Source organism: Doryrhamphus excisus, chromosome 2 (genome assembly GCF_030265055.1).
Source record: "Doryrhamphus excisus isolate RoL2022-K1 chromosome 2, RoL_Dexc_1.0, whole genome shotgun sequence".
Classification (NCBI taxonomy): domain Eukaryota; kingdom Metazoa; phylum Chordata; class Actinopteri; order Syngnathiformes; family Syngnathidae; genus Doryrhamphus; species Doryrhamphus excisus.
In genome coordinates this window covers 20,191,935-20,206,866 of record NC_080467.1, presented here as the reverse complement: position 1 = coordinate 20,206,866, position 14,932 = coordinate 20,191,935, and the positions used below count along the sequence as shown (strand labels likewise).

The window sequence follows — 14,932 nt, the reverse complement described above, 5'->3', positions numbered from 1 at the left end:
ACACCTTACTCCTCGTAGGTTAAATTAGTTTTTTGGACTGGATTTAGCTTGTCTTGCTAGTTCAAAACAATCCAACACAGTCTTTAGTTAAACATTAAATCAATTTAAGCCATTCAAAAATAAACATACATATTAGAATCGATGTTACTCACTTTTGACATTGTTACATTTAGTCGTGGTTATTTTATTGAAATTATTTTTACGTTATTTGTAAACAAACAAAGTAAAACCTTACGCTTTAGGAACAGAATCCCTTTTCAATGTTACACAGGAAGTAGCACGGATGTAATTTGATGGGACGCACGCCTCTTTTCCGGTCTCTTTTCCCTCGGCCACTGTACCAGAATGGTAAGCTGCAATGCTGTTGTGTTGAAATCCTTCGACATCTTAGAAATGTGACATTCATCTCCCACAGATCACGTTTATCTTGCAAACGGCAAAGCTCAGCCACTGTTCTGTTCACGTATTGTTGCAATATAACTTGAAATTTGACAGGTATAGTGCTTATTCTGTAGTGGCTAGTCGGCTGTTGAAGCCTTTCCGAAGCAGAGACTTTACCACCACACTGCCTCATTTAACTGAATAAAGTACCTTGTGGTAATGTTAAGATGTACATTGTACATATAATATTAGGACCGGTACCGTCGCCGCTGTACAGTGGATTTCATTCAAGTAGTAGTTTTAGCAATGGCTAGCGGTGTTAGCTAGCAACAGCTTGAAGTAGCTTGAGTTCAATGAACAGATGTTTGTAGCATTACGAAGATGTGTAGCGACAATGTAACATGTTAAAATGGCAGAAACGCATTTCAGTATTGAAGTGACTGTTAGCACAAGTCTTGTCAGTGATGTCCTTATGTCTGAACCAATGATAGCTTATGATTCCATCATTTTGGAAAAACTGAGACAAGACTACCATTGCTTTGGAGTATGTTACTTTTTGTTGTCAATCACCCCTGATGGACTACATCTTATGTATTTTTTTTTTTCAGACGAAGGGAACATCATCTTTCGGTAAACGCAGGAACAAGACGCACACCTTGTGCCGTCGTTGTGGCTCCAAAGCTTACCATCTGCAGAAGTCGTCCTGCGGCAAGTGTGGCTACCCCGAGAAGCGCAAGAGAAAGTGTAAGTTACCTTCTTTTGCACAGAGACTTGCATAACTTATTTTAGGACACGTGTGGAAGCTCAGATTTTGATATGTTTTTTTTAGACAACTGGAGCGCAAAGGCCAAGAGGAGGAACACCACTGGTACTGGCCGTCTGAGACACCTGAAGGTGGTCTACCGTCGCTTCAGGTAAGATCTGGATAAGTTTAACTGCTTTCGTCCATGCTGTAACACAGCACCTGCTGAAATCTTGTGCATACATTCATGCTGTGTTGTTGCAGCATTTAAATGAGATTAAATTATATTTTGGCAATAGAATTAGTCTATACAGTGACACTGCCTTGACAGCTTCATATGCTACAAACAATGATGTACACCAGTTAACAGATGCCCCCCTTTTACTGGCAGTCAGGAAATAACGAGTGGAACACTAGTTGGCTAAAATAACCTTTCCTTAGGACTGATACATCACACCACATACTTCCTTCACAGCACACATGGCATCTGTAAAGGTGATGTTGATTTCAGAGAGTGCTCCTCAGTGCAGTGCAGAACATTCCAAAGCAAAAGCTGTCAAAGCATTTCTCTGTATAGTGCCAGCTGCCTTTTGAATACTTGAATCTCTCTGCCAAATGGTAAAATTCTGTTATTTTTTTCCTGAAAACCAACAAGAAGCTGTTAAAATAGCTGTGGTCAGACGACCTTCCTGAACACAACCTTGCTTTATTTTCTTATTCAATACTTTATTGTGGCAGCTACCACTTGTGAGCACCGCTTGCCATTGATGATGAACACAAATATAACCCAAATGTCTGAACAAATGACTTGAGAGTGATTATCTTGTTTGTCTGAGGCAAGTGTTGCGTAGCGAGTTGGTGCCTCTGATGGCCCCATTCTTTTCATTTAGTCCTGTCTGAAATGTTAACCAGAATCACAGAAGGATGTAGATTAACAAAAAGCCTTTCACATCATGGTGAATGAATGTCTCTTAACATTGTTTCCACCTAATTTTCCAGAAATGGTTTCCGGGAAGGCACCACCCCCAAGCCCAGACGTGCTGCAGTGGCCGCCTCCAGCTCCTCCTAAATGACACATTTTTGTTTAAATAAATGTGATGAACACAATCGGATTTTGTCTTGTCAATACAATGCAAAATGTAACATTTTAATTGAAAGGTGCTTGGTTTACCTTTTTGTAGTTTTATAGTGAAGCATGTTCACATACAGATACAATAAAAGGTATTTTTAATACTGTACTTTGGATTTGTAAGACTTTTATAGTAACATCCTACAAATCAATGTTCAAGCTTGTTTACATTAGGAAGACCATTTGGTACAGGCACAAAACTTCCCCGTCTGCCCCTCCCCAACCTTAGTTACTACTTGACATCCTCAACAAAAATATCCAAATATTTGGACATTTTTCCCCTGACGACATGAGCCAAAATGTGTAATTCTCATGGTTTCAGCTGGGAAACTATAATGTGGGTCTTCATGGTGAGGATAAACAGTTGTTTTGTTAGCTTTTAGACACTGAATTATTACATTCTTGCTGCAAACTCCTAACTTGTCTCTGGGTTCACCTGCCAAACTGCTGTTACGTTCAAGACTGCAAAAATATACAATATCGTGTCTTCCCGTCTGTTGTGACTGGAGTCATCTGGTGTATCCACTCATAACGGGACTATAACTCTTTCCAAGTTTACTATCTTACATCAGCGCATAATCTAAACCATTGCCATATTAGTATTGTTGGGTGTATGTTGTGGCTGGTGACCAGCAGGAGGCGGTGTTACCTGACAAGAGGAGGACCCGCCTGCGCCCCGCTCCTCTCTCCCCACTCTGGCGGCAGGTGAAGGCTCGTTGGGCGGACTGCGGTTTTCTCACACACCGGAGGTAATCCTGTCGACTTGTTGCTGACTCATTCCTAACGCTGTCTCAATTCTTTCACCAGCATTGGTTTTTAATCTTATGTTTCCCGCAGTGGAATGACACGGCGTTGAGCTGCTGTAATGAGATGTGAGTAAAGCTTTTTTTCAACTTCTACGATTCCTCCCCACATTGATCCTCCTATTTTTCCTGGGTGAAGCCTCTGTACTAGGATCCTTCTGCGCTCTGCTTTTGCTGCTGCGGGAGCCTGCATGCCGAGGTGATGAAGTGACCTCCAGCACAGGTAGGCCAGGTCAGGGGGTCACCGAAAGCATATTATACACGCTGGTTTGGACCTTTTTCTCCGTTTTGCTGATCGTCTTTTGAACTTTTTAATCGCGATAACAAGATGACATCCCAGTAAGCCCCGTTTGTGCTGACAAAACACTTAAACCTACTCACAATTTGGCCCAATCCACCCTGAATGTTGGTCAACAACGTCTTTAGTAAATAATGGAAACTGAAATAATCTGTTCTCAACTTCAACGATTAATGACAGACGTGACAGTTATGTCGCACGTGTAGAAATACGTTAATCTCTGTCCTTTATTTTGATAACCGGGGTTAACTGCTTTGAAAGTCCGCTTACGAAGTAGTTCAGGAAACTTCCCATGTCTCTTTTGGAGTTGCAGTACAAAAAGCCAAAGAGAAAGCCCAACATGCGGCTAAGACAACGTTTCCATGCACGCTAAACTGAGCTTTCATGAAGACAAGTGTGATATGATAAGGTCTTGTATGACGTTATTCAAGATGGCGGTTTGATTGGCGGGAGCTCAAGTAGAAGACAAAGGAGAAGCAAAAGGCACTTCTTGTCAAGTTCATTCATAAGAGAGCCCAGTCACTGTTGTTCTGGTGATTGTAATTACTAATAACAAGTTTGTTATAAATGATTTATCACGCGTTAGAGTGCCCTTTTCATTAAAAAGTGCTACCATTCACTGGCATCTCAAAATCTGGTTTCAGAAACATGATGTTCTTGTCACCAAACAGACTTTTCCTGCCCGACTGACATGTAGCCTGACACCCCCCACCCCACCCCACCCCTTTACACACACAAACCTTACGATGTTATCAGCTCTTACACATATGAACAAACAGTTTCACCTCCTTCTCATCCCATTCCAGCTTTATCATCTTCATTAGATTAAACACGTTGTACTTTTTCATGGTACAGATGGTACAGTCGTCTGTAAGCCGACACTTTCACTTCATAGTAGGTGGATGAGATCTGCATGGCGGTACGGACACGATGGGGGCTGTATGGGCCAAGAGGGGCATGCCACAGCATGTTAGTAGACAATCTGGCAGCATTTCCTTCCATTAGGATTTTGGAGGATTTTTTTTTCAGTACACAATGAACCAGTCTGGGAAATTTGAATCTGGAACTAATTTGTGTGTAGGCATGTGAAGGAAACCGGGAATCATTTAGGAAGATGTGGTTCATTATTTCCCGAAATGTTCAAGCTTTCCTCCACTTGCCGGGTCGTTTTATAGAACCCATACACGCCCACTTCCTGTGTTTGTACAAGAAGACACATCCCACATGTGTTAATGTATCTGTAAAGATAAACATATGACACACAATGTTCTTTGTGTGTGACTTATCCATACCAAAAAAATCCAAGGTAATTAAGTCCTGTAAATTAGTAATCAGTGAAGACAAGAAACATATGTTGTATGATAATCTAAAAATGATTTCCTATTTAATAGAAAGAAAAAAAAATCTCCCTATAATTTGTTGTTTCTGGGGCACGTGAGTAAACGTAACTTGGAAAGTTGTTACAGATGTTAGCTCAGATCATCTTAGACGTGTATTTTTATAATGCGATTGCATGCAGAATGCTGCACGGTGTCCTAGCGGTTAGTATGTTGGCCCCACAGTCAGGAGATCTGGAGCCTCTGGTTTTCTCCAAACTCCACATTTCTGTGTGGAGTTTGCATGTTTCCCCATGCATGCGTTTTCTCTGGGTACTCCGTGTACTCCAGGTACTCCAGGTACTCCGGGTACCGGAATGTGAGTGTGAATGGCTGGAAGACCAGAATCGATATCCCAGTGAGCTTCATATTGATTCAGGGGAAGGCTAAAGGATTGTTTTATTTGTCCTGCCTCTAAAACTTCCTGGTACCAACAAGCCATGGAGATGAAGGAATGGAGTTAACGTCAATATGGTCAGGGTACGACTCATTTGGGGCTTAACTGTACATTTTATCGGAAATCCAGAAGCTATATTTCCATTATATTCCTCAAGGAAGTGCATATAGTATTTTGGCATGTGTTTTGCACTACTAAGTCCTACAGGCTACTTAATGACTTTTGCAGCGTAGCAATGATAGTGTAGCAGCCTGTCAATTGATTTTTATTTTATTCTAAATGGATGCAAGAAACCAGATGTTGGGAGCTTAAGCATTGCGCAGCAGCGGTAAAATGTCCTCTCTTGAGGCAAGATGCTTATTTAGATTCTTATCTCCCCTCATCCCTGCAGTGAACCCGTGCTGTTACTTCCCCTGTCAGCATTGGGGAGTGTGTGTACGACACGGCATGGACCAGTACGAGTGTGACTGCACCCGCACGGGTTACTATGGGGAGAACTGCACCATCCGTGAGTCCCAGCGCCCCCTCCGCACCTGTAACATCCATTCATATCCTCTCTGGGGTTGCGAGGAATTTGAAATATTCTGCCGTAGACAGAGAGAGGGTGTCTGGTAAATGAGAAGATAAGACCGTGTCTTAGCGGTCTAGACCCAAATATTCAGAGGGAGCATGGAAGCACCCCTCCTACTCTGCCGCTCGGCTTCACTTGAACAAGGAAGCCTCACACAGTCATGCAGCGTTTTGTTATTCAATCATCGTGGTCATTAACAGGACCAGCCATTGGCTGAGTTTATTGAAAGAGTTTTGTTATTGTGCTAAAAAGAGACGTTTACATACAAACAGGAACAACTATTGCTGCCAGCTATTATTTGCCGTCAGCGAAGGGTCGCATTGACCACGAGCATGGGCAGCAACTAACGATTATTTTAATAATCGATTACCATATTTTCTGGACTATAAGTCGCTTCGGAGTTTAAGTCGCACAAGGCCAAAAATGCATAATTAGGTAGAAAAAAAACATACATAAGTCGCATCTTTTGCGGGTAATTTATTTTCCAAACTACTTGACCAAAACAGACATTACGTCCTCTTGGACGTAATGAAGTTCTAACAATAAAAGAATAGAGAACAGGCTGAATAGGTGTAAGATATGCTAACACAATGCTTATTCAGCGACACAAAAAATAAACATGAACAGAAAAGGTGTCCAGTGTTTATGTAACATAAACAGTTTTTTCATTGATAAGTCGCTCTGGAGTATAAGTAGCAGGAACAGCCAACCTATGAAAAAAAAGTGCGACTTATAGTCCGGAAAATACGGTAATTGGTCGGTTATTTTTCCAATTAATCAATTCCTTAAGAGTTCACTAGTTTATTACACCATACGATCCATACTGTTTATTATTACACATAGTGTATCTATGGGGTATACACTGGAAAGAAAGTACCACAAAAAGGGTTCTAAGTTGGGGTGGGGTGGTTCCCCTGCCCCCCTTATAATAATGCTTTATGGTCGCCACTTGTCTTCACACAGCGGAGTTCTGGACTCGTGTGCGAGACCTCGTGAAGCCCAGCCCCGATGTGGTCCACTACATTCTCACCCACTTTCGCTGGATGTGGGACGTCATCAACTACACTTTCCTCCGGGACGTTCTGATGAGGCTCGTCCTGACAGGTCCTGACAGTCACGCCAGGAAGTTGAATGAATGTCTTTTCCAGATAGGAGACGCATAAATGACTTCGTTTCCTGTTGTGTGTGTTTGTGTGTTTGTGCAGTGAGATCCAATTTAATTCCCAGCCCTCCAACCTTCAACTCAAAATATGGTTACCTCAGCTGGGAGTCCTACTATAATCTGAGCTACTACACTCGGATTCTCCCACCTGTGCCAGAAGACTGCCCGACACCTCTAGGGGTCAAAGGTTAACACATTGAATGCTGTTTTCATGTGCTTTTATTTTCAATCTCAGCCTGCTATTGATTCCCCTGATGATCTCATCATAGGCAAAGACGGGCTGCCCGACCCTGAGTTCCTGGTGGAAAGCCTCCTGAAGAGAAGAACTTTCAGGCCCGACCCGCAGGGCTCCAACCTCATGTTTGCTTTCTTTGCACAGCACTTCACCCACCAGTTCTTTAAGACCTACAACCGTATGGGACTGGGCTTCACCAAGGCTCTGGCACATGGGGTCGGTTCATGTTATCGTTTCCTTATACGTAGACCATGTTTGATTCTTATGAAGCATTGCAAAGTGCTTGGGAAATGAAAAAAGAAGCATTGTAAGTTTGTTTTCTATACAATTGGAAATTGAAAGGGTGTTAACAAGGGACCCTTGGGGGACACCTGAGTTGACATGTCGTGGTCTGTTATACAGTAGTAAAGCAAAATAGAGCTAGGTGTTTCCATCCCTTTGGATAGTTGGCGCTCTTGATCTGAGCCATCTGAGTTTATTGTGGACTTGGCATGGCAGGGGTGCCCTTCTCCCCGAGCCAGGTATGTGGCTGGCTGCATACCATCTATCTGTATTCCTTTGCCCAGGCATTGTTGTTTTAAAAATCCAGAGCCAATTGCTGCTTTTCTTGGCAGCAGTTCATATGGCTTTGAAGGGAGCGACCCACCATCCTGGGACGCTTCTGCTGCTTGTTTTTCCTGTTCTCACACGCTTCTTCTTCAACCCCATCCTCCCTCGGTGCTGTCAGAGACAACAGCATCATGTCTGGCCGCAGTGTTGTCCGTACCTCTGGAAGAACCACTAGCTTTTTATCCAAGACTTCATGCATTCATTTTCTCTGCCGCTTGTATTCATGATTTTGGAATGTGGGAGATCTTCTGACTATGCGGCCAACAGCTGGCAGTTAAGCAGATTTATGAAGAAACAGGTTGAACATGTTGTTGCTGTCAAATGACAACACTTTTTAGGGAAACCAAATCCCAAATGGAGTCAAAGTGCTTCAGGAGTAGAAGTGTTCGCTAACAAATACTCAACATGACGGGACAATTTTGTTTTGTTTGGTTTTTTTGGTCCAGGTGGATGCAGGGCACGTTTATGGAGACAACCTGCAGCGTCAGCTGAAGCTCAGACTTTTCAAAGACGGGAAACTTAAATATCAGGTGTAGTACGGTCTTAAAGACATTTCCTAATACTTTATTGTTTATTTTTTGTGTATTTTTGAATAATAGATTTGGCAGTGATGTACAGTGTCATAAAGGAAATGTACTGTACATATAGTAAATGTATTGCTAATTAGCATTGATTCATATTTTGCCTCATAGTAACATGTAAATATGCTTAAAACAAATATTGTTTTCCTCATTAGTTGATTGATGGAGAGATGTACCCTGCCTCTGTAGCTGAAGCCCCTGTCAGGATGAGCTACCCCCCGAGCGTTGCTCCTGAGGATCAGATTGCTATCGGTCAGGAGGTGTTTGGACTCCTGCCCGGATTGGGATTGTTCGCTACGCTGTGGCTAAGGGAGCACAACCGGGTGTGTGACGTGCTCAAAGTGGAGCATCCCACCTGGGATGACGAGCAGCTCTTCCAAACCACACGGCTCATCATTATTGGTAAGCGGGGGCCACGTTGTTGTTGCTTTTAGGTCAAACGGCATTGTGCAGACACTGCAGGGACATGTTGCTAGGCAGAGTTCATCCAGCTCAATCATAAATGCTTCATATGCTTCACACCCACTATGATGTTATGCTGTACAAACAGCAGTTCAGTTGAATGCATGTCTCTCTCCCCCAAAGGTGAGACCATCCGAATAGTGATAGAAGAATACGTGCAGCATCTCAGCGGCTACCTACTGCAACTAAAGTTCGATCCCACCCTGCTGTTCCACACCGACTTCCAGTACGGAAACCGCATCGCTCTGGAGTTCAGCCAGCTGTATCACTGGCACTCCTTGATGCCGGACAGCTTCCTTATCAACGGCGACGAGCTCAACTACCCGCAGTTCATCTTCAACACTTCGGTGCTAACACGCTACGGTGTGGAGAAGCTGGTCGATGCCTTTTCTCGGCAAGTGGCTGGCCAGGTAACAATCCACTGGCAGCGGGGTGCATTATGCACCTATCATACTCGAATACCACAGTGGCGGGTTTTTTTTTGGCAGCCATACTCGTAGTCTGTCTTGCTTGATGAGTATTTCTGACAGTTTGTGGTCGGGCATGACTGGAGTACCTCTTTTTAAATATGATTTAAAAGTGAAGTAGCGACACAATACGTTGACTATATATGTAGTTTGTATATATATATTTTTAAATATAGATTATATTTGCTTGAAAAAAAGTCTGCAAAATGTGTTTCATCTTATACAGTATTTATATCGAGAGGTTTATATATGCGCACCAGCAGTTAGCACAAAATGACTTCTTTAGTCAGAGCTTTTCTTCCTGTCACTCACCCACACCAATGACCTGTAGAGACGCTGTGACAAAGAAACACACAAAAGTGGCTCAAAGGTCAATAGCAAGTTAGTAAACAACAAGCATGTTATGATGCTAAGTTGTCATTTCACTGATATTGAAAATATGACATAAAAAATGACTCAAGCTGTCTTTAAAACTGTTACTATCTGCTCGACATTCTCCATGTACAGTAGAGTCTTGTTGTGCTTTGCCCACAGATAGGAGGCGGCCATAACATCAACTCAGTGGTGACGTCAGTCGCCGTGGGAGCCATAAAGGAGTCGCGGCAGCTCCGCATGCAGCCCTTCAACGAGTATAGGAAACGCTTTAACCTCAAGCCGTACGCTTCCTTCGGAGAGTTCACCGGTGAGCAATCAAACTAAAAGCTTGTCCCGGCGACCATCGCACACATTGGACCGGCCTTCAGCACATGTGATTGTTAGATTTTACAGGACAGTGAGATGAGCTGAAAATACACTCTGGGGATAACTGGCACCCGCTGCAAATTGGCCAACCCTTGTCATCATGTCTTAGAGTTAATTACTGTTGTTTGCGTCACTTCAATTTCATGTATGGCCGAATAACAGTCGAGAGTTTGCAACATCTACCAAACGTTAACCATATTGTTCAAATAGCCACACTGTAACTTTTGGGTGGAATCACCATGACATTGGGCACACACCTTCAGGGGATGAAAAACAACCAAAACGTTTTTACAGGGGAAAGGGCAGGACTAAACATTGACCACTGTCCAAAACATTTTGAACACAACTCATAGAGGGCGCTGCTACACGGCTTTTACAGTCACGTGACAGTATACTGCATGTTGCTATCTTCATGGCGAGTGAGCCAGGCGTGTCCAAAGTGTTGCCTGGGGCCCATTTGCAGCCCTATGACTGTTTTTTAATATTATATCATAATAATATGAGGAAAAAACTTTTTGTTGCATAATATTGAAGAAAAAAAATATTTTTAAGTAGTAATATTATGATGAACAAACAAAACAATTACAGTTGTAATTGTGGAAAATTAGGTTGCAGATAAAGTTACAATGCTACAAGCACAAAGTCAAATAAAGATGACACAGCAGAAATGAATGCAAGTTTATGAGTATAAAGTCATATTCTAACAAGAAACAATGTTGCAACGAAATCATAATATTATCAGGGAAAGTAATGTCATTGTAGTAGAAAAGATTTGAATGCAAAGAAAAAATACATTTTTAAAAATGTTGCAGTATTCTGAAAAATCAAACAAGGTAATATGTCATTTTGGGAAAATTGGGCTGGGAAAAAGTTAGAATGTTATTACAGAATAAAGTTGCTTTACAGGTATTGCTTTAAAAATATATTCAAGTGATCTAACTGTACCTTTGTGGTAACGGTTTCAGATGACGAGGAAGTAGCACTCACTCTAAAGGAGCTCTATGGCGACATTGACGCTCTTGAATTCTACCCTGGTCTGATGCTGGAGAAGACCCGTCAGAATTCTATATTTGGAGAGAGCATGGTGGAGATGGGAGCCCCCTTCTCCCTGAAAGGCCTCCTGGGCAACCCCATCTGTTCCCCCGAGTACTGGAAGCCAAGCACGTTTGGAGGCCATGTGGGCTTTGACATTGTCAACTCTGCCACCTTGAAGAAACTCGTGTGTCTCAACTCGAGGACGTGCCCGTACGTGGCGTTCAGAGTGCCACAAAGCGAGAAGGACGACTTCAGGACTGATGAGCTTTGATCTGTTTTCAAGCGGCCCTCTGAGAAAGTCAAGTGGGCTTTGGCTTCAAAGGAACAATCTTGTGAGGCGAGCAGCTTGTTTGAAGGCACCACAATGTTATTTTTGCTCACTTGCTGTCTCACACTTGAGCAATGACATGGTCTCATAGTCCAGTGATGACGCCTTATATAGACACACAGTGAGCCCATTAAAACTGGAGGTGTTTCAAGTCTTTGTTTTGACTCTCCATTGTTTTCAACCTTTTGCTGGTCCTCATTTCCCCACTTGCGAGTCCTTTGTTTCTTTTGGCAAGAAAAGGAAAACTGATCTGGCAGTGAAACAGAAGAACGTAATCACAGGATGTATGTTTTCTCCCTCCGGGTAGGGTTCAGAATGTTAATAAAACCAGTCTGTAACTGCTTAGTAATTTTTTGTAAGTGAAGTTTATTTTTTTAAACCTTTTTCAAACCCACAGTGATCTTCCTGTTATTACTATGGGCTGCGGGAGTAGGTGTGTGTTGTTTCGTATTGCCCTCTATTGGTGTCATCTGGTTCTGCATTAAAAAGAAGCCAGGCGTCACCGCCCCAATTGACGTCAACGTGTTGCCTTTGAGTGCTTCAGGGGAATGTTCCAAATGTTTCGTTACAACAACAAACACGTAAATCGTTCATCTACAGTACAATTAAGTGTTGCGTGGTAACATGTTAGCTATCTCATATAAATGTAGCACGGATTGTAAGTAGTGTTTGTCAACGCAAATCGTTCGTCGTTGTGTGTCATTGACATAGCGGAATATACACAGGACCCATGAAGGCATCACAAGTGATCGGAGTTAGCATTTTAGCTAGTGAGCGGCTGTTACACGGCGAAACTGTTTTTGTCGACGAGAATTGCTCCTTCAAAACAAGGTAAAATGAGAGTCTATTGAGTAGATAATGATTGATATTTTATATGGTTGTATAGGGACATAATCTGAGATAATTGTAATGCTGACTTCCGCGTAATGCTAGCTAAAGTGATGGGATAGTGACAGGGAGCTTGTGGGTTTAAGATAATCTATTTTACAATGACAAGCATATTAGCATCTTAGCATCTCCCTTTAGTTCACTGGTTGTCAATCGTTTGGCCTGCGTGACCAACCGTCACGCATCACCTTCGTGACAAGCGGCGACCCAAATTGCGCTATTTTTTGCAACTCTAATTTCTGAAATGTCTTATATGAAATGAAAAGACTGTGCAAAATGAACAGTGTGCCAGCACAAAACAAGTTTATTGAAACAATGCGACTTTGTATACGATCGTGATAATTGAATTGACCCGCTGCAAATTACGGCCACAACAATAGCCCATGTTATTATTATGTTTAGGAACTTTATTATTCGGTTACTTCTTGAAGACATCTAAAGATTGAGAAGATTTAAATACACACAATGCGCACTCAGGATCAACCTGCACTACAATCCAGACGCCCTAATTTCACATAAACCCTGTCGCTTATAAAGATGTCGCCCTGAATTATTACGCTTCACTGGCAATAGTGCACTGAATTAGTATGCATTTGGGTGTGTTTATGTTTAAGGTACCACATTTAGGTTAATGCAAAAGATTTGGAAGCTGATGTTCCTAACCCCCAAGATTGTTTGCATAGGAAGGAGTACAAAGGTCACACCCAAATAATATAAATAGTACACATTTTCAAAAGGTTGCTTAATAATAATAATAAAAAAACATTACAATTACAAAGGTATTCGGGTAACATGTCCATGTAGCAGAAAAACGAGTGAAATAGTACAAAGACACAGTCTCCTGTGGACAAACGTTCAGGTCAGCAGTTGCCATGACGACCTTAGATGACAAGATTTTGGGCGAGAAGCTGCAGTACTACTACAGCAGCAGTGAGGACGAAGGCAGCGATAACGACGACGACGAAAGGGAGGGAAAGACCATCCGCGACGCTACTGTCAATGAGCCGGAGTTAGATTACAGTCCTGATGGCAGTGCGGTCAACACAGGTACGTAACACACTGATACACACACACACCGCATGCATGTAAACACGTTAATATTGTGTGTTTTATCAGGTCCGAAGGGTGTGATCAATGACTGGAGGAAGTACAAGCAGCTGGAGGTGGAGCAGAAGCAGGAGCAGAAGAACGAGATGGAACGTCTGATCAAGAAGCTTTCCATGACCTGCCGCTCCGACCTGGACCTGGAAAAAGACAAGGAGAAGCAGAAGGAGCTGCAGGAGAAGATTAAAGGCAAAGTAAGCATGACGGGAAGGGTGCCAACGAGCTGGACTTTGGGCAAGTTTGCAACTACGGTGTCTGGCTGTGCTTTTGTCTCCAGGTGACCATGCAGGAGTACAACATGCTCCAGGAGGAAGAGGACGACGAGGACTTCCTCCAGCATTACCGCATGCAGCGCATCGAGGAGATGCGACGGCAGCTGTGCCGAGGCAAGCGCTTTGAACGTGTCCACGAGCTCACTAGCGGTGAGGACTTCCTGGAGGCTTTGGACAAGGAAGACAGAAGCACGCTGGTCGTGATCCACATCTACGAGCCTGACGTGCCAGGCTGCGAGGCCATGAGCGGCAGCCTGATGTGTCTGGCGCAGGAGTACCCTCTGGTCAAGTTCTGCAGCGTGCGCAGCTCCGCCATCAGCACCAGCGCGCTCTTCAGGGACAGCGCTCTGCCCGCCCTGCTGGTTTACAAGGGGGGAGACCTGATCGGCAACTTCGTGAGGCTCACTGACCAGCTGGGAGAGGATTTCTTCGCCGTGGATGTGGAGGCTCTGCTGCAGGAGTACGGCATGTTGCCTGAAAAGCCGCCCGTCATCCCAAAGACGATCCGCAATGGAGCCCTCTTTCAGAGCAATCCGAGCGACGAGGACTCGGACCTCGACATAGACTAGAACCGTCATTGTCTCTGTTGTACATGATTGGAAGACACACCTCGGATCCTGCATTGACTCTTTTCATGTACAGGTGGTCCTCGGTCCAAGACTAAGTCCAGTTTTAGTGTAAAACAGAAATTCATATATGTTCATATCTTCTTCAAACATGGTCTCAGGCTCGTTTGGAGGGATAACCTCCCAGATCTCCTTGTAACAGTGCAAAGACTCCATGACCCCCCTCTAGCATTCAATCGTCATTATCATTAATGAGTGACGTGACCGTCCAACATTTGGGAGCAAACATTTCTGATGTTCATTTTCACTTCCATGGTGTCGGATTTCCTTTTTTTTTTGGCGCACTGCTGCTCGAGAGACATAATGGAGTGTAAAAAGTTAACTCCATGACGGATTTAATTCTCAGTCTTGTGTTTACGGATCAAAATTACGTTTTTAATTAACTTTTGTACCGAGGACCACCTGCTCAATTTTTCTACATTGAAAATAAAATCACACACACGGCCATTCATGATCATTCCACATTTAAGTTGGCTAGTTATATAGTGCATATAGCAATTTAGCATTTTGCAGTTTGTGTTTGCTTTAATTGTTTTATGTATATTTATTATTAGTGTTCAAAAATACAACACAATCAACCCACCCACTTTTATTATCTTAGTATTTCCAAAGAAGTAGTTCAAAAATAGCAAGGCTTCAACGTAGATGGACCTCATTAGATTTTCCCCTGTGCTGCCACATTTTAGTTATTGTTAAAAAAAAAAGTAAATAAATCTTTACACGCC

General features: G+C 43.0%; 2 protein-coding genes across 2 annotated transcripts; both read left to right on the top strand.

Moving 5' to 3' along the window:
* Positions 1–195: 195 nt before the first annotated feature.
* rpl37 (ribosomal protein L37) lies at positions 196–2,230 on the top strand. The gene is made up of 4 exons (XM_058048718.1): positions 196–348; positions 990–1,125; positions 1,211–1,295; positions 2,123–2,230. The coding sequence occupies exons 1-4, from the start codon at positions 346–348 to the stop codon at positions 2,190–2,192; spliced, it is 294 nt and encodes a 97-aa protein (XP_057904701.1). The 5' UTR covers positions 196–345; the 3' UTR covers positions 2,193–2,230.
* Positions 2,231–2,970: 740 nt separating this feature from the next.
* pdcl (phosducin-like) lies at positions 2,971–14,932 on the top strand. The gene is made up of 14 exons (XM_058052123.1): positions 2,971–3,124; positions 3,195–3,278; positions 5,518–5,634; positions 6,661–6,801; positions 6,903–7,046; positions 7,129–7,310; positions 8,150–8,233; positions 8,440–8,686; positions 8,870–9,156; positions 9,748–9,895; positions 10,920–11,259; positions 13,065–13,252; positions 13,322–13,503; positions 13,587–14,932. Exons 1-14 carry the CDS (start codon positions 3,118–3,120, stop codon positions 14,148–14,150), a joined length of 2,715 nt encoding a protein of 904 aa, XP_057908106.1. The 5' UTR covers positions 2,971–3,117; the 3' UTR covers positions 14,151–14,932.

What these genes read in the sequence shown, in the direction of transcription:
- rpl37 (XM_058048718.1), top strand. An exon ending in CGAGAAGCGCAAGAGAAAGT is followed by an intron (nt 1,126 to 1,210) that starts GTAAGTTACCTT and finishes TGTTTTTTTTAG; the next exon opens with ACAACTGGAGCGCAAAGGCC. An exon ending in GTGGTCTACCGTCGCTTCAG is followed by an intron (nt 1,296 to 2,122) that starts GTAAGATCTGGA and finishes CTAATTTTCCAG; the next exon opens with AAATGGTTTCCGGGAAGGCA.
- pdcl (XM_058052123.1), top strand. An exon ending in TGAAGTGACCTCCAGCACAG is followed by an intron (nt 3,279 to 5,517) that starts GTAGGCCAGGTC and finishes TCATCCCTGCAG; the next exon opens with TGAACCCGTGCTGTTACTTC. An exon ending in TGGGGAGAACTGCACCATCC is followed by an intron (nt 5,635 to 6,660) that starts GTGAGTCCCAGC and finishes GTCTTCACACAG; the next exon opens with CGGAGTTCTGGACTCGTGTG.